Source organism: Larus michahellis, chromosome Z (assembly GCF_964199755.1).
Source record: "Larus michahellis chromosome Z, bLarMic1.1, whole genome shotgun sequence".
Taxonomy (NCBI): Eukaryota; Metazoa; Chordata; class Aves; order Charadriiformes; family Laridae; genus Larus; species Larus michahellis.
Genome location: NC_133930.1, coordinates 44,532,548 through 44,552,326, shown reverse-complemented (window position 1 = coordinate 44,552,326; position 19,779 = coordinate 44,532,548). Strand labels below are relative to the sequence as shown.

Sequence of the window (19,779 nt, the reverse complement as noted above, 5' to 3'; positions counted from 1 at the left end):
ATTATGTTAATGCACTCCCATTACAGGACTTGCTGCTGAAGGAGACCAGTAGAAATAAAGGCTATCTATTTGCTAAGACTCAAACAAAATCACTCTAGTATACATGACTCCTAAAGAGTAACAGGACACAAATGTTAACCGCAGCTTCTGTAGCCATGATCCCACCCCTACTGAACACTTGAATATTATTTATTCCACAGCATGCTTGTGGCCAGGCCACCGATCCTAGCTCAGCATTCTCCATTATGAAAACAGGTGCTAACCCAGCCTTGTGCTGCATTAACTCACCTTCCCCAAAATGTCTTCCCAGCTGTGGATTTGGATGTAATTGCCTAGTCAATCAGGTTTAAGCTAAGAGGCAGGACTGGGGAGCTCATTATTGGAAGTTTTTTCACTTGGCAGCAATGATCTGGATGAGGGGATTGAGTGCACCCTCAGTAAGTTTGCAGATGACACCAAGCTAGGTGGGAGTGTTGATCTGCTTGAGGGTAGGAAGGCTCTACAGAGGGACCTGGACAGGCTGGATCGATGGGCCAAGGCCAACTGTATGAGGTTTAATAAGGCCAAGTGCTGGGTCCTGCATTTCGGTCACAACAACCCCAAGCAACAATACAGGCTTGGGGAAGAGTGGCTGGAAAGCTGCCCGGCAGAAAAGGACCTGGGGGTGCTGGTGGACGGCCAGCTTAACATGAGCCAGCAGTATGCCCTGGTGGCCAAGAAGGCCAAGAGCATTCTGGCTTGTATCAGGAATAGCATGGCCAGCAGGAGCAGGGAAGTGATCATGCCTCTGTACTGGGCACTGGTGAGGCCTCACCTCGAGTACTGTGTTCAGTTTTGGGCCCCTCTGTACAAGAGGGACATTGAAGTGCTGGAATGTGTCCAGAGGAGAGCTACCAGGCTGGTGAGGGGTCTGGAGACCATGTCATGTGAGGAGAGGCTGAGGGAACTGGGCATGTTTAGCTTGGAGAAGAGGAAGCTGAGGGGAGACCTCATTGCCCTCTACAACTACCTGAAAGGAGGTTGTAGAGAGGTGGGTGTTGGCCTCTTCTCCCAGGTGAATAATGACAGGACCAGAGGAAATGGTCTGAAGCTGCGGCAGGGGAGGTTTAGATTGGATATTAGGAAGAATTACTTTACTGAAAGAGTGGTCAGGCACTGGAACAGCCTGCCCAGGGAGGTGGTTGAGTCACCATCCCTAGGGGTGTTTAAGAAACGTCTAGATTTGGCACTTCAGGGCATGGTCTAGTGGCAGAGGTTGTAGGTTGTCTGTTTGGTTGTCGTTTTTTTTTTTTTGGGTTTTTTTTTTTTGGTGTTTGTGTATGGTTGGACTTGATGATCTCAAAGGTCCTTTCCAACCATGAAGATTCTATGATTTTAATTATTAAAACCAAAAGTGATTGCACTGGACAACTCTCAAGCCAACACAACTTTCTTTAGTTGGCTTATACAGAGAAGGTCAGTGCTTTGGTAATAAATGGAAGTGTTAACTAGCAAAATGTTATTGTCAGAGTACGTACTTTTACAGAAAAACAAAGAAGCTACAACTCCCACATCAAACAGATTGCAAATAGTGACATAAATACTCCTATGAACAACTCTGAAACTTAGTAGCATACAAAAATTAAGTAAAGCAAAGAGGGACACTCAGAGCTAAATATCAAGCCCTAAGCCCCACAGCCTGTCAGCAGAGTCCAATGGCTGACGTTAAGCTATTCAAACTAACCAAAGGGAAGTTTCCTGAAAAAGCTTACTTGTCTCTTAAATATCTCTAGGAAGAAAGCCAGAATGTCAATACTGTAAAGCATCAACATTCAGTTATCCCATGCACTGCAACACTAGCACAACAGACAAAGCACACAAGGCACTAGTATGTAAAAGTTTAAGGAGAAGCAATTAAACATTCTCTTTGGAGGAGTGCTTTTTAATTCTGAAGTTCATTTTAATTCTGAGATTTCCTGTACCCTGACAGTGACAACTTATTTAATAGATAAATTATAGCTATTCTATTCTAAGTGCTTGATTAGGAGTTATTTTAATAAGTCAACTCAATGCAGAAAAACATAAACCAACCAATGCAGCACTTATATTTATAACCGAGAATAGAATCTGCAGTTGATTTAAATTCTTTGTTAAATGACAGTGCAGATCTTTTCATGCAACTTGGAAGAATTCAAAGCAGATTTTTCATAAAAATGTACCAGTCTTCAATTCTGTATATAAATTACTGTTATTAAATCACACCTGCTTAGGCCAGCAGCAATGCATTTCATCTATTCTTCAGCACCTAAATCTAATCTGCACAAAGCAAAGCTATACAGCTAGGGAAGAAGGTTGTCATATACTTCAACATTAAAAGTGAGTGGCAAAATACACTGTGATAATTCACTTGGGTTCCTTCTTCATGGATCTTGAATCACCTATTCAACTGAAACAAACTTAGGTAAATTTGCAAGGCAAGTAATTTAATGCTTTGCATTTGTTCACTTTAAGAGAGAAAAAATAAAAGGAAAAACATTTTTCATATCACAGAACTGAAAAAAGTCATCTAATGCAATAGGTAAGCTATTAAACAAAGTAGTTCAGTACCCATATTCCATTTACCTTATTAGTGATATCCAAATTACAACTTGCTTCACAGAGTGCCATCACAATAGGAACATTTCCATCTTTGCAGGCCACATGCAAGGGAGTGTTGCCATGTCTGTCTTGGAAATCTACAAAACATCCTTGACTCATGAGAGTTTTAACTACTTCTATTTGACATCTTCTCACAGCAAGGTGTAGGGCTATATGACCATCCTGAAATCACAAGACAGCTTGTAAGAGAGATTTGATAGTGCTAAAAGTCAAAGCATTTTGCAGAGCCACAATCATTTCATGTGACTGGGTGCGTCTCCTGGCCTCAGGAATCACAATGTTTTTTATTTGTATTTTGAGGGTGGAGGCAGGGAGATGCACAGCATCTGTCAGAACAAATCAGCTATGGGATGAAAACAAATTTCTGTTAAGCCACAGGGCTTTGCAGTGGAACGGATGAAATGCAAATACACATTCTCTACTGATGATTTCCCTAGGAGGTGGGACAGTGACCAACTGTTAACAACCAGCTCAATATTGTAAACCACTCTACTGTTCACTGACAGAAGTTAGTGATGCAAAAGTCATGCAATCTGCTTAGTGATCAGTAACTTTAGAGACAAAGCTTTCTATCTCTGTGGAACAACTTAAAGAGACAATGTGACTGGAAAAAAACAATTTAATCATTCTAGAAGAAAAAACTTTTTTCTGAACTTGCTTTAGTAACTCTTTAGTAACTATAAGCAATACAGGTAGCTAAAAGCATACCAAAAGTATAAAGAATGAAATGCAAAATGTATTTGTTGTGACTACACCATGGAAGACAAAAAATGATTCTGAATCAAACTAAGCTATATTTTTAAATAGTTGGAATTTAGCTTATTGGAAATAGTTGTGATTTATTGAGCCCACAGGAATCAAAGGCAAACAGCAAATCCATCTTTTTCCTTTAAATTAATAGTTTGTTACCAATTACAGAACCCAGTATTCTTGCCATTTTTCATAGAGTGTTACTCATAAGGTGATAATTGATAAGGTGATAATGAATAAGTAAAAACCCAATCCTGGAAAATAATCAGTGGGCAATTTTAAAAACTACTGCAGTCATCAGCAGTGTCCGTGTGAACTGCTCAGAGAACCCGCATCATGGAAACAACACTGGCTTGCAGCATTCAAATAAGCAGTTCAGAGATATGGCTCTGCAACACCTGTGATCTCTGACCATAGTTCCTGACCAAAAGCAACTCAAACTAACCTTGTCTGTTGCATCAAGGTCAGCCCCGTGTTCTGCCAAGCATTCCACAATATCATGGTAACCCCTAGCAGATGCTGTCAGGAGCGGAGTCTCCCCTTCTTTGTTTTTAATGTTCACATTACAACCTGCTTCACAGAGGGCTTTGGCAACAGAATAGTAGCCGTGCCAAGCTGCACAATGCAATGGCGTTTCTTCTTCCTATCAACATGAAAAATAAAAAAACCAGCACACATGAACCAAATGCTAGGAGGAACAATTCCCCGGCTTAACTTAGAAAGACAGGAAGATGACATGAAAGAGAAAAGACCATCTACTAAGTAAGCCCTATACAAGATGTTGCGATTTTTAATGCTGACATTCTCAAAGTAAGAATAATTCCTGCAGGCATACTAAGTGATTACAGTAATGCGCTAGATTTTCATCATTACCTGGATTCTGAGAGTCCATATTTCTCACCATAAAACTATCTATTGACAACACCTTGCATGTCATCAATGTTAGTATAGATGTTTCCATGCTCCTGAAGCTAACTGTCTCGGTTCTCTCACTCGAAAACTGATCCTTGTTCATGAGCAACTTCTACATCCTGTGCGCTGAGGGACTAATCCAGGGTTTAAAACAGATCGCTCACCAAGGAGATGCAAATCCCACTAGACTTGCAGTTTGAGGCGGACCACTCCGCTTACCACGTTCAAAAAGCATATCCTCATGATTTAGGAGTGCAGGCAGTGGCTTGGGTACTTAGAAACCCAAGTCCTTTAAACGCACATCACAACAAGCCTTTGAAACTGTAGGCGTTTTGAGTTCAGTTGTGACTAAAGTTCTAATTTGCTTTTTGTGTGAAACCAGGAAGCTTCAAAATACTCACCTTCAGTCTTCTTGTACTTCATAACAATTACATGGAACACCATTAAGAAACTCAAATGTTGTACAAAAACACTATTGAAAGTAGCTATTGAAAGTAGCCCAAGGAAAAGCAGGGAAGATTAAAACCTAGCAAAAAAGTAATTCTATCAAATCCTAAGCAATGGGACATCCTTTCTGTACCTGGCAAATATCAATGAGGAGACAATCGATATTATTAGAGGACTCTGACTGTATTCAAGATTTCTGTAAAAATCTGAAGAAAAAGAAATAGCCGAACAGCATGCCCTGTGGTCCCTTGGCCTGTTGCTGCTTAAACAATACTTTTTTTTTCTATTAAGCTTTTTCTTTCCTGTTTTCTCTCAAGAGTTCAGAGCTCCAAAGAAGCCCTCCTGAGCCCTCCTCTCATTTTAAAAAATGAGTGCTTGAGACCTCAGAAAAGTCCCATGATAAGCTGAAGTCAAGGTAAAAACTAATAAAAGCTTTAGCTGAACTCACAAGGAACACACAACCACCCATACCTTCACGATGTTGAGTTTCTCCATCTTTAAGCTTTCATATTTGAGAGAACCTTTGTTTTATAACAGTAGTTGGTTCATGCACGCTGTTTTTTGAGTAATCTTCGTCTATTAAGAGGTATTGAAACCTCCATAATTTTGTTATTTTTTTCAAATGCAAACATGCCAGAGGCCGCAAGGCAAGACTAGAAGTTTTGACAACTCATACTAAAACCTTATTTGTTGAAGAAAAATAGACAGCGTCCATGACTCACCTTGTCTTGAAAGTTTGGATTGGATCCAACACTACAGAGAAACTGAACCACATCCACATGCCCATACCGAGCTGCGACGTGGAGAGCGGTCTCCCCAGACTGCAATTACAGAAGAACATGCCAGTGTAATTTCGTATGTCAGCCCTAGATATACACCACCATGTACAGCCTGAATGCCTGTATGCTGCATGGGGTACTCCCCACTCCCCATAGCGCAGCAGCAGCTGCGGCCAGCAGAGATCTCCCCCTTACAAATTGTAGTTGTACATGACAGATATGCCACCACCTGACAGGTTATTTCTTCAAAGGCCTTCCTTTTCCAGAACTTATTTTCCTACTTAGTTTGTTCCAGGTCACAACCGCAATGGGATTTCCGCACAATATGAGGTGGTAGCTGTGCGTGCAATTAGTGTTGAAACATAAGTCCTACTTCTATTCATACTATTTCCATATGCCTCCCCTCTGTCCTGTATATAGAAATGTAAGGAGTTGGCCTAACACCTTGGTATATCCTGGTGTGTTTTGGTCAGTATGTGTAATTATTCGCAGCCTTTTGTTGAAATTATATGAAAAAGAAATGGTAGTTTATTAAGAGAATAATCTTTTTCCTAGTAGCCCTATCAGGAGTTGAACACTAATTTTGCTAACGTGCCTTGCCTCACACTAGTTCCCTCAACAAAGCAAACTGTGTTTCACAAGTGTAACCGCCTCTGTACTGGAGCTTTGGCTAGTATAAAACCATCGCTGTGGTATAAGATTTTAACAGCAACTAGTTTCTAGGGCAAATGTTGCTCAAGTAACACTGCTGGAGACAAGGTAAGTGCTCATCAGCTATAAATTGTTAGGCTTCATTATACTCAACTTAATAACAGTCAAATTTACTTGTCAGACAAAAGTGATTTTCAATCAAGAGGAATGAAAAACAGAATCACGATTTTACCCTGAGTTACAACGAGAAATCTAGTCTTCAAGCGAAAATTAATTTAGGTTTGTACTTCCCCACCTACCCACCATGTACTCACCACATTTAATATGCACGCTTGGTTAACATTTGTCAGGAAAATAATCAGTACATCCAGCTACTTTAAAGCTGTGTTATCACAGCCCTATATGTCAGCTTATAAAACCACAATAACAAAACCCAGTTACATTCTTGGAACTATGGCACAGCGGAAAATTATTCCAATTGAAAGACCTCTCTCTTTGCTAAGATAAAGTTATCAAAAAAAAGGGCCTCGGCATGAAAAATGACAAGAATTTTTTTCTTACCTTATCCTTAACATCCAAAGGACATTTATTATCATTGAGAAATTTCAGTGTTTCTACATGACCATGTCGAGAAGCCCAATAGATTGCATTAGATCCAGCCTGTCAAAAATATTTGATTACAGATGCTATCGATACATTTAGAATCCTAATTCTAGATTTTCAAATGAGGCATACATGCACTTAAGATGTACACAGATATACTGAACAGCTATTCACGCGTATATGAATCTATTTTAAAAAAACCCTTCAAATTAGTTGAACAACCCCACATACCAACAATGACAACAAAAAACCCCATAAGATGACTAACAGGATCACTGATGTTTGCAAGGATAACCCTCTTCCCCCTTGTAAGGGAGTTTTTTGGAAAGAACAGTCATGAGATAAAAACCTTTCTGTGCTTACTTTACTGCCTATTAGATAGAGAAGCAGCCAGTGCCTCAAGTTTGGTTTAAATGAATCCCAGACCATTACAACACATTTTGAAAAAAAATTGTTGCAAAGCATATCCTCCATCACATACGAGTTTTCACTGCAATATTCCTCAACACCAAAATGTGCATTTATCATTCCATATTAAATAAATTTCACCACTGTGTTTTAGGGCAATCACTAATTTGAACTAACTGAGGCAATTTAGTGAGCATGAACTACATTTTAAGATTAACATCATTCAAATTACTTCAGCTACTAAAGCGATCAACATCAGAGGATACGCAAGTTACAAGTTACATTATTAAAGATTTGCTTTTATCTTTTTGCTGTGGAAGACAGATAACAGGGCATATGGCCCAGATTTTTTCATTTCCAATACAACTTGGTCTGAACTGCTTGTCCTCTGCTAACTGTACTTAAAAACTTATACAGAATGATGACAAAGCAGAACCCTGACCTTATCTTGAACATCAATACGGGATCCACGCTTTAAAAGCAACTGAAGCATCTGAACATTTCCACAGCCAGCCGCAATCAGTAGTGGAGGTGTTCCATGCTAACAATGAGATACAAGCAAGAATGACATATTTAACTTTTGGAGGATTAATAGAGTGGAATAAAAGGCAGGCATTGAATTGCATCTCTGAATTTCCAGTTTCAAATTAAATCTTCAGGGAATACTGTATAGAAAATAGTTTGTCCCTTTGGTTCGAAGAAATGTATTGCACAGCGATCTTCCAGATTTTTGGCACGAATTCACATTTACTACGTGACACACCACACATTAAAGGCATGCTTTTCAAATTAGGAATATTAAAGTTAAGCTCTCATCAGGTATATTTGACAAGGATGTTCCTCTTTGCAACTTCTTTATATCTACATTTCAAGCCAGACTACCTAAGGTGTTTGCCACACCACCACAAAGACACAAGTTCAATGGAAACAAGGAAAGTTCAATGGCACTGCACCATTAAAACAAAAAATACAGTGATTTCTTGAAAAGTTCAAGAACCCATCACAGTAAAATAAGAGAAGCTTTACTTCTATAGTGCTCTTCATGAATATTTCTCGAAGTACTTTATAATGAAGGTCAGTAGAATCATTCAAAAAGCGAAAATTACAGCAGAGATGATTTATCCAAGGTTAAACAGCAGAACCAGCAACAGAAATTTGGTCTCTTGGTCTCAGTTCCAATAATCCTGTTAGTACAGCAGCACTAACATTACATTACGTTCACATAACTAGTTTCTGCAGTATGGGACTTTTGCTTCTAACAGTGCTTGCAAAGTCTGTTTTGTCAGTCTGGTTATTCCTATATATTCTGCCATCTTCATCTTCCACAAGAAATAACAACAGCAAGCAAAAGCAAAGGCTGATATCTGATACACCACAGCTCTCGACAACAGATTTGATTAATACTTTTTTCAAAGGCCTAAGCAAAAAAAAAAACATTTTAGGCTGCATTTGCAGGTAGTTTGAGAAGACTGAACACAGAACACTTTAGAATTTCTCCTAAAGAAAGGCAGAATTATTTCGAATCCACTTGTCTTTTCCTTTTTATTCCAGGTGTTACATTTCTATTTTACAACCACGTTTCTCTATTCAACAGGATGATAGCTAGTCCCCCACACATCTCAACACAGACCCACACTACCTTGTTGGGTTGATTGACATCGTAATTTGTCAGAGATCCCAGAAGGTGCTGTAATCCAGGAACATTGTCATCATTGATGGCATGAATAATAGCTTTCATCACAAAAGAATCTTCCTCATCCTTGTAATTAAATCAGAAAGAAGAAAAATTGTTAGCTTCAAGGAAAAAAATCCCTACCTCAACAGCTGCCAAGACATCTAAAAAAATTTTAAAAGTAAAATTTTTAAAATCTTTAAGAGTGCTTTAGCTGCAAGTTGTATTGTAAAGCATATGGCTAACATGTACACATGTTATTTGAAAACCCACACCAAAACCCCCACACTTTTTCTAGTACAATATGCTTCCCTCTTCTTTGTACATGGACCCATTACTCATTGAGATTCTTTTATTAGGCGTATTTTCTTTTTCCTCCTAGGACTTTCAATAGATGAAATGCTTGCATGAAATGAAACTAATTCCATGCATATATGTGAACATTAAAAAAACCAAGAGGTACACAAATACAAGCTGGAGTATCAAGTTTCACGCCAGCCAGGAATGTGACGCAGGAGAGGTACTCTGGAGCAAGCTTTCATCCATTCAAATGGGCCAGTTGAAAAATCTAGAACATGTCATGAGCCTAGATACGTCTGCAGGTTTAACTTTATTTTTCTCCCATGCACTAGAATGTCTAAGAAATGAAATTCACTGAGCCCAATATTTCGATCCCTCTTGCCTCCTCTCTCTTGGGGTTTCAGATTTTTTAGGACACTAACATTAGGCTACAATCCTTCCTCCTCCAACACCGGTGTGAAATACTGATTCAGTGTTAAAAGGCATACTGATAACTGAAGTGGAGGAGTCAGGGAAAGGAGGGCAAGACTGAGAGAACAAAGAGCATGGAAGCAGAAAGCTGAGAGGAGGAAAAGTGGAAACAAGAGTGTGGAGTTGCACAGGAGGAAGACAGGGAACATAATATGGATAAAAAGAGCTTTGTAGAATTTTTCAAGTTTGATCCTATAAATGTTCAGAAAAGATGAGGTTACCCAGCTCTAAACATATTAACATACATACTTTGCTGATCACAGGGAATTTGTGGAGTGTGTATTAAAACCTGGAGAGTAAGCTAAATAAGAATGCTTTTGGATTTACAAGCATTTGCAATTACAAAGCATACAGCAGTTGCTCTTGACTACTTAAATCTAGTAGACATATAATACCACAAAATGAATACTGTCCAACTTTAAAATTTCCTCCTTAACAAATGCTTTTTGCGATACTACTGCCTAGCATTCATTGGATCTAAGGGGGTCTCAATGATTTTGAATATTATGTTAAAAAAAAGCAGTATTATTTTACTGTACACAGTGCCATAAAAAATTCAGACGCAGCTTTTTCACATTATAATTGCCACAGTACAAAAAATCCTCCTGATTCAAAACTTCAAAACCAAAAACAGATGACTTTCTGGCACTAGCTATCAGCCTCAGCTGGGTAATTAATAAATTAAATTTCAAGGTTTGCATCATGAGGGAGATCAGACCACAGATAACTGACCTCTGTAGCCTTAAAATCTATTTCTTCCTAGATATGAGAAAATTATGCACATTTTTAATAGCCCAATATTTCTGTTAGAATCATTTCAGAAAATGTTAACTTTCAGATGTAGTAAAGCATTCTAAGCATGTAAGTACACACTTACCAGAGTATCATCACTCCTAGCGACGCTCATGTTACTTCTGGACAAGAAAGATCTTGATAATCTTTGGCACAAGGATATTAAGCGCACTGATTGCTTTTTAAAAATAAGAAGAAAAAAGCTATATGTAAAAAAAAAATCAAAACAGAATACTTGAGATAAGATTCTATTGCAGAGATTTTAAAGGAATACTGTCATGTTAGCAAAGCAAACTGAAGTTTGACTTCAACACCCTCCATCTCCTTTTTATATTGCGTTTCAACCGTTAATTTCTTTTGACATTTTTAATCCATACAGGCTATTCATATGCACTAAGCAAAGCTACATAATATATTTGGATTGGTAATATTTCACCAAGTTGTTCAAATAGAAAGCAAAAAAGAAAGAAAGATTTGTATTACATCCTCTTGTTCACATTGAAAACATTTACAGGTACACATTTTAAAGTATGTACACACAGAAAACATAAACAGTGTAAATTAGCTGACAGCATTCCTTTAAATGCTGTATTACAAAATGGTTTAAGATATTCCTAGACCTGCCATTTCATTATAGGGCAGCAGACTAGTACTTAAATTTTATAAATACCATAGATGTTCACCTAACGCACCTATGGCAAAAAATCGCACTGCATAGCTGGGTATTTTGTGCCTTTGGTCCATAGCTTAGTAAAATCATCCTGTTTCTTGGGCTCTGTGACAATGACTAAAACTCCTTTTCTAATAATAGCTTCCTCTGTTGTCTCATGTGTCATCTCTCCTCATGATAAACAGATTTTTCATACAACAGTCCTGCCCTTGCTTAGCATCAGTGTGAATTCCCCAAGGTGGATGCTTAAGGAGGAGGAATAACTGTGTTATCCCAACTGCTCCTTGCACAGATCAGTGCTTTCAGCTAATACCTCGCCCCATTTCTGGAAAGATTAAGTGATGCCAACCTTCTGAATAGGTTGGCAGTCTCAGACCAAAAATCCCTTGCGGAAGAAACTAGTTTTTCCTTTCTACTTTGTTGAGTGTTGGCATAACTACTGGAATAATTAATTCTGTGGGACCTGCTTATGGGATGTTTCACTTGCTGGGATTACTGTCACAAAAACATGTACCTACACTTAAAAGTGGCTTTTCTCTGAAAACATTACCAAGGCAAATGATGACAGCATACAGCTACATGCACAAAACAAACAATCCACACACAAGCATTTATATGCAGATCAGTAACAAAGAGGTCTTCTTCCATACCACCATACTCAAGCACTGAATTTATTCCAAATGACAGAGGAATGGGTTTCTTCTTCCTTCTTCTCCACTTTTAAAGTCATTGATGTGTCCCTGGAGATGGTAATGCTACTGCAGTTGTGTGTCACCAACATTTTTGAGATTTATTGAACAACTTACTTTCCATTTTCGTCGTGCTGCAAACTTTTTGAATTTCTCCATATTCACTGCAGATGCTTTTCTACTAAGTGCTTGCTGGGTGTCTTTAGGCTATGCACAAAAGGAAAATAAAGCTGTTGTAAAATATCCCACCATTACAACCAGAACTTTTGTAAAGCATCTTCCTCTATGTAAGACTCTGTCCTTCAGTGATGACTTCCACTTACATTATAATACTACTGTAATCATACTGTAATAATAAACATCCACAGCCTAGTGGGGCATGCAAATGGAATTTCTTGTAAAAATGTGATGAAGGAAATCCAGACCTAAGAATGTTTCATGCAACACTAAAATGTATTTTTTCCTTTTAAACAAAAAAGCCAATATCCAACAGAACATTCAGTTTTATCCTTCACCTCCTTCTGAGATGCAGATAACAGATAGCATCTCCTAGATAAATCTTGTCCTCTGGGAAGATCTTCTGGCTGATTTTAAATGCAGTCAAACTTTGTTCCAGTGTCAGTGTAATCAGCTGGATGCTGCTGGAACCCCAAAAAATCACATCCCACCTACTTGTGCAGCGAGCTTTAAGGCTGCACCCTTTGAACTTTCTCATAGGCTAATACTATACACCAGTTACCAGTGCAGTATACCAAATTTGCATTATAAGATCCCATACTTGAAGTAATTTTTATAGAGAAATGCAGGTAAAGGTAGTGACAGGAAGGGGGAAAAGAGGATATGACCGGTGGGATGAGGGGCGAATGCCCGGAAAGTTATGATATAAAGGAACATAACAGGGTACAAAAAACCATGTCCTGTTGGAGGAGTGGAGACCAGACCTCTGGTCCCTCAGAGACAAACCTGGACAATGCTTGCTTCAGCAGTTTAACAGATCATTTCAACATGCTCAACGTGTTTCAACTGTTTGAGATTACACACCCAAAAAGTCAGCAAAGCCCAGTCAGATCTGTAGTTTGGCATATTGTTGTAGAAATGTCTGCCGTAGGAGGCTGAACTGTGAAATGGAGCAGCTGTGGCACGGATAAATATTCTGCTAACTGTTTCTGTGGGAAGTGGAATGAGGTCAAATACCTACCGTGCATCCCCAAGACCTGGGAAATCAGTGGCACCAAAGAGGTTTACTACTCACAATTAAAATGCGATAGGGAATTGAAAAAATTAAGTGGCACACATTAAGAAGAATGATAGGTACCATTTACTCCTTCTCAACCTAGTAGTACCACAATAGCTTGATCCAAACCAAACACTGTTGAACACAAAGAAGCAGCAGACCACCACCCTGCATCAACTGCTTTCTTCAGTCTAAAGAAAGACAGGAAAGAGATGACCCTTTTTTGCCCAATCTAAATAAGGAGATTAGAAGATGACAAACAGGAAAGGAAACTGGACTGGATTCAGAGAATGTATCTTTGTCAGTGCAATGCTCCCTGAAAATTAGCTTCTCTGCCTGAGCATGGTTTTTATCTCAATAGTGGGCTACTTCCCTATTGCTAACCTACATAGAGGATATGTTAATGAAGTCCACATTTTGCATGTATTAGTTTTCCAAAACAGCAAGTTATATTAAACAATTATGCCAATTTTCCTTGTTAATGAACTTAGAAAGTGAAAGCTAAGTATGAAATAAAGAATGATTAAAAACAGGACAACAGAGAATTAATTACATGCTAACCTTGATCCAAGGATGCAGCAAACTATCTTGAATAGTCATTCTCTTCCTTTAATAGAATAGAAGACAGAACTATTTCAGATAGCAAAAAATACAAACTGCTATACATTTATTAAACTAACATCTCAAAGTATCATGTAATTTGAAATACTAGAGACATAGGCTGCAACAGTGCATACACAAGAGAAACAACTCACTTTGGATCCTTGACTAGAAGTCTTCGTATAAAATCTTTAGCTAGGGCACTGGTATTACTGAAGAACTCTTCTTCAAATTCATAATTCACAGCAGACACATTTGCTAATGTTTCCTGTTTGGTTTCTCCAAGAAATGGTGATGCACCACTTAGACTGCAAGAAAGACAGAACATTCCTCTCATCACATTGCAACATTGCTGTTTCAATCCTCTGAGATTAAATAACCACAGAAAGTGAACATTTTTCTTTTCTGCTTTAAGACCGCAAATGTACTTTGAGGAAGATGTGATCTAGCTGGGCAAAAGCTTTGCTGTTATTTTAAGATAAATTTTTGCTGAATATTAAGATAAAGCCACTGTGGAAAATCACCTACAGACTTGAAGACAGCTTCCCGTTCTATCTCGATGATGATTAATGGCCATTCTTTCAATAATTATACTATTGCTTTCATGATCATTCAACTTGAATCATGATGTGTAATCAAAATGGTTTGACTTGTACAGACACCACCAAAAACCCAGAGGATAGAATCAGAATTAAAAAACCCATCATTTGCAAGAACCACCCATAGATTTTGGTACTTACAGAATATAAGTTATTACACCAATGCTCCTGGAGTGAAAGGAAAAGAGAAAAAAAAAAAAAAGGATGAGGGAGAGAAACAGATGGAGGGAGAGAGAGGAGAGAAAAAAAAAAGGTTAGAACATAAGAATAATCGTGAGAGATTTATTTCAAGTAGATCCAATAACTTACCACATATCTGCTTCAAGACCAAGAGGCTCATAGTTTACTATTTCAGGAGCTAAAGGAGAAAGCAGGAAGATCAGTACCTAGTCAAAGAATAGATCCATGTCACTCTGAGCCTACATATGTCAGAGGTAATAAGCTAAGATGCTGATAGATAAAAACACCTTAATCAAGTCTAAGTTGGAACTGAATGCTAAGGATTGCTTATTTAAATTTCATAATGTCATGAATTACACACAAATTACATAACCTGTAACTCATCTAAACCAAGCTAAACCACATATACTGTTTCACAGACTGAGAATGAATAGTTTGAAGAAACAACAGTTTTCTCACCAACAAACTCTGGTGTTCCGAAGATATTTTTGAATTCATTTCCAAAGTCAATTTTGTGTGCTAAACCAAAGTCAATAATCTTGATTCGAGGCTTTGGTACATTCCTGTCCAACAACATTATGTTTTCAGGCTTTGAAAAGGAGGAAGGGGGAGAGAAAGAGAGATTATACATAGGTACAAAATGACACGTAACAGCATTCTTCCGCACTGAACACTTCTCTTCACCGCCTTGAGCCTCTTCAGCAGAAAAATCGTGTCTTTTCATACTATGATCTAACGTATGCTAAAAATTAACTACAGTAAACTATGGTTTCATGTTGATGACAGACTGCTATGATTTCCACAGGGCCAAGATTTTACCTCCTGTCAATACACAGTTTTTATGTGGACTGATCCTAAGTGAAACATGCTGTCTTCAGTAAAGAACACAGCCCCTGTGCTACAGCCATTCAAGCAGTGCTAGGAGCTTGCAAGAAACAAAGTCGTATAAATTATCATTTGGGTTTGGTTAACATTACTCCCTGAAAGAGGTTTCCTTTTCCTTCACACTACACAAGCAGAGAGGTGTATCTTGTTGCCTTTGGCTCTCCGAGAGAAACTTTAGGAATGGTCCAGCTCCTAGACTTTAAGGCTCAATGTACAAAAAGGGATTAAGAGCAGGTTCTCATGTCTTTTCTAGCTATATTTTAAAATACAGACTTTAGGTTATTTTACAATAAAGATTTGCAAAACCAGAACAAAGTTAGAAGACAAAATGTCAGGATTATCATCAATGGAGACTGCTTCTGCATTCCATCAGTTTAACTAGCATACAGAACCAGCTACTTAGTCTCCACATTCTGTCATGTCCATGCTAAAAATTAACTACAGTAAACTGGCGTTTACTGTAAACTGGCATAAACTACAGAGCTGGCGTGCTCTGAAGAGCGTCTGGAGCTACATCCATCCTGCTCACGTTGTTAAGGACTTCTGGAGTCATTAAGGACAGCTCTTCATCATCACCCTTCTTTTACCTCTCTTCCCAATATACAGGGGCTGAAATGTGCAAATGTAATATTCTTCCTTCCCTCCCTACATTTCTATTGCATACTTTTATTGTTCTGCATACTTTAATTCACATATTCTTGATATCCGGTGTAAGGAAGCCTTGTTTTATTACAACCATGTGTTTACATTTCATATTGTAAGAAATGTATTTCTTACTATAATAATAATTCTTGTCTTCTGCTGACTGTCACACAAAGACCAAATATATTACCATTACCGTAGGTAATGAGGATGAGACTGGAAAAGGTATGCTTAACCTGAAAACCATTCCCTTCCCCACCTCATCCCCAGAACACAGCACCCCTTTCAGAACTGCACTGCAATATAATAATTATGCCTCCTTTTCCTATTATAGATGTAGCTGCTGACTTCAGCAGACTTCAGGGAATGCTCAGCTGCCTACCTCTGAAAAATATCTTACAGAAGAAAACATTCTGAAATCGAAACATTACAAAAGCAGTAACTGAGTTTAGACGCAAAAGCTTTCTTTTCATTACCAAGAGGATGCAATTAACCGTTTTTCTAAAAACAAACAAAAAAGCCCTGAAAGCAAAGAAAGAGGAAATTATGTGCTCTGTCTGCTCCACAAGGATCTTTGGTTTTAAGTCTGTACTGTTTCAATTTAGTATCTATAAATAATGTTCACGTGAACACAAAATGTGCACAACAGAAAAAAAAAAAGTTGAAAAAGTGCATCCTGTTCAGAATGTTTCATCCAGATCCCATTTGCATTCCATAAAATCATAATCATAATTTTTATTTCAAGATTGCTTCCTCAGAATGGTTTAATTTCATCGGAAGTTGCCATTTTCCATGAGGAATCTTACATTAAAAACAGATGGAAACTATTTACAGTTCAGTAATTTCTTTTCAATGGCTGAGCTTTCCCCTGTCTACATAAGCTACCAAAACAGAACTATGGCCAAGATCTGCATGATGGCAGGTTTGTGGCTGGTGTTACAAAAGACTTTAATGGATATTGCTTGCAGTTGTCAAAGTTTTTATCTGCTCAACACACCTTGAGATCAAAGTGGGCAATTTGCAGAGAGTGGAGATACTGAACACCATTAAGTATCTGTTTGAGAAATTCTGTGGCTTCCTCCTCTGTGAGAGATTCTTTCTCAGCTAAGAAGTCGAAGAGCTCTCCACCTGCAACACTTGGAGAGCAAAAGCAGAGTTATTAATGAGCTTATTTTAACCACTGGGTTCCTTTAAGCTATTCTCAGAACAGCGTTGAAAAGCATCCAGATGCTTTAAATGTTGTCAATATCAAAAAAGAAGATGAAGATTACTTAATTCAATATCTATAACAGTCAGTAACTGCCCCTCCTCCCCCCTGAAAAGAATACAAGAAGAGAAGTCTTATTTTTGAACAAAAAAAGGTTTAAAAAACCAAACAAACATGGTTGGCTGTATCTAAATTTAAATGAAGTAAACCCCACCTACCCTCTGTACACACATTTAAAAGAATAAAATTAAATGTGAAGTAAGTATACTCAAACGTACTAACATAATGGAACATCTAGAAAATAAAACATGAATTAGCTTGTACTACCAGTAAAATATCAGATTTCCACCCCTGTATTGAAAAAGACAAAATTTAAATCTCCCATTGAAACTGTTACTGGTAGCTGTCTTACTATTCAGTTTCTGAACTCCACAAAGCATTCAACCCTTTGAAAATGCATTCCATTCATTGAAATAGTGTATTACATTCAGCACGTGTGTGGTACTTGAACATTACTACACCTTTCCTACAAGGAAAAGCCAGTACTGCGCTTAAGACTATTTCCAGTAAGTGTCTTAGCTGCACAAGCAGAAGGAAGAGGGGTAAGAAGTGAAGAGAATACATAAGCACATCTAGATTTTTGTATCTGAGGGACAGGAATAAACCGAGGATGACCCTTTTCGCAGCTCAGTCAGCAATCTGGCGGGAGTGATGACAATAATTGTCAACAGAAAAAGAGACACCAAAGTGAAGTAAATAGGAAGCATGAACTACAACTATTCTTAAAATTAACAACCAACGTCCTTTCAGTTTAAGGACATATACGGAGATGACTGTCCACTGTGGAAAACTGTTTTTTTCTGTTTATAAAAGCAGCATTATTGCACAGAAATCACAGAATCAGAGACAAAGAAATGTCTTAGACACTGCAAAGATGGTCATATTATCTGCTATATTTTGCGCTATATTGATATTAAAAAAAATTTAGAAAGTACACCCTAATTTATGTTGCCTTTCTGCAGGCAAAAAATCATCTGTTCACAATTTAAAGTTCTGGTTATAAAAAATAATGCGATTAACATATAACAACAGCTAAACAGTCCCAGCAAATTTCTGGAAATACATTTGACTTCTTTATCATGTCTACTTTTCAAGAGACTTAATCTGCATTATTGTAATGCAAATTGCATGAAAAGTGTATTTTAATGAGTTCTTGGAGCTTTCACTGAGCTGCCTAGACGATAATGAGAGTATTGTTCTGGGTATTATTTGTGTTGTAATATTTTCTGCATGAAAGCAATTATTGAAACAAAGTGCCATTAAATACAAGAATTATAGACTGGAAGGAAGAGAGGTCATTTTAATAATCTTTTTTTGTTGTATAGACATTAAAATGGAATTCTTAACGATTAAATACAGTCCATTATTTTACAGAGGCTGGTCAGAAACATCTTACAAATAGATACGCATGCATATTCTCTCATTCTTTGCTTCTGACTGAAAAAATAGCAAAAGGTTTTCAGGCTAAGGTCTGTATCTCTGCAGCACTTTGTCATGATGAACAGAAACATGGATGGTGATACAGTGCTGGCACTTCTCTTCGTTTCCAATGACTGCGATAAGGGATGTCGGGGTCATATGGAACTTTTTTCCACATGTTTCCCAGTGATGTTTGTTGCAGCTGCCGGGAGGCTGTTAACTGGAGCATGCCACGTGGAACAGTCACACTCACTGTGGCTACTTCCCCAGCACTGGCAGCAGTCCCAGCAAAACCCAGCACCTTTACGCACTCGGCATGGCTTGGCACTGGGCTAACCATCACACAGTTTGGTGAGCCAGCAGAGCCAGACCCTCAGCTGGGGAAGAGGCTGAAAAACTGCACCAAACACATGGTTAACTGGTCTGTTTTTCATGTGGATGACACACCCTGTGAAAGAAGTCTCTGTGAAACTTACTAGTCATCTAGTACTAGTGATTACACACATTCCTTTTAAATCCAAAAGAAAGATTTAATTCCCAAAGTTTTTTTATTTTTGATATCTAAGAAAGAAACCTAACTGTATTTGTGTAACATGTGAAAACCCTCTTCATCTTCAGCTTCTTCTTATCCGCAATCATTCTGTTTTGTGCAATTTCATATCCTGAAACTTTAGACCACATGAAATGACAAGTCTGTTGTACATGCATTTTTATGCATTTCAAAGATGCATTTGTATTGTGAATAGTTAATTGCATGAGATCGCACATAGCTCGTCTCTAGCACTGCTGAGTACTATCCTCCTGTTTTTGCCACAGGTTAGCTGTAGTGACATTTCTTTTATGATTATGTCTTAGGCCTTACAATAGCGCAAAATAAAATGTTATCTGTACTTCACAAGTAATATAGCTAGTGCTTGCAAATCTTGAAACTGAGGTTTCAAGAATATTTAAAAAAATATTTTTTTTTCCCCTTAAAATTGGAAGTTAATTAGCAAAAGTGGTACGTGCTTCTTTAGTGACTCGGCAGCCCTTGCTTAAGGAGTAGGTGACTGAGGAGGGACTGCATGTAATGCACACAAAGCTTTGCTCCAGAAGCAGCTGTACCTCGGGTCTATGGGACTTCTGTGTGCCTCTCCACGTTACGCACTTCACCCTTAAAACCTTGGGTGAAA

General features: G+C 38.1%; 1 protein-coding gene across 3 annotated transcripts in view; it reads right to left on the bottom strand.

The window, feature by feature from the left end:
• DAPK1 (death associated protein kinase 1) overlaps nt 1–19,779 on the bottom strand; it is a 92,009-nt gene that overhangs the window by 22,814 nt on the left and 49,416 nt on the right. For 2 of the 3 annotated variants that reach the window (XM_074569505.1, XM_074569504.1), the window contains 14 exons: nt 16,919–17,057; nt 14,854–14,983; nt 14,524–14,572; nt 14,356–14,382; nt 13,771–13,923; nt 13,577–13,622; nt 11,899–11,988; nt 10,508–10,600; nt 8,827–8,946; nt 7,630–7,728; nt 6,738–6,836; nt 5,469–5,567; nt 3,833–4,030; nt 2,602–2,799 (listed from right to left, as the gene is read on the bottom strand). In XM_074569505.1, coding sequence (XP_074425606.1) covers nt 2,602–2,799; nt 3,833–4,030; nt 5,469–5,567; nt 6,738–6,836; nt 7,630–7,728; nt 8,827–8,946; nt 10,508–10,600; nt 11,899–11,988; nt 13,577–13,622; nt 13,771–13,923; nt 14,356–14,382; nt 14,524–14,572; nt 14,854–14,983; nt 16,919–17,057 — 1,540 coding nt within the window. Of the gene's footprint in view, nt 1–2,601; nt 2,800–3,832; nt 4,031–5,468; nt 5,568–6,737; nt 6,837–7,629; nt 7,729–8,826; nt 8,947–10,507; nt 10,601–11,898; nt 11,989–13,576; nt 13,623–13,770; nt 13,924–14,355; nt 14,383–14,523; nt 14,601–14,853; nt 14,984–16,918; nt 17,058–19,779 lie in introns of those variants that run through there. The other variant, XM_074569506.1, reaches the window with a different exon arrangement.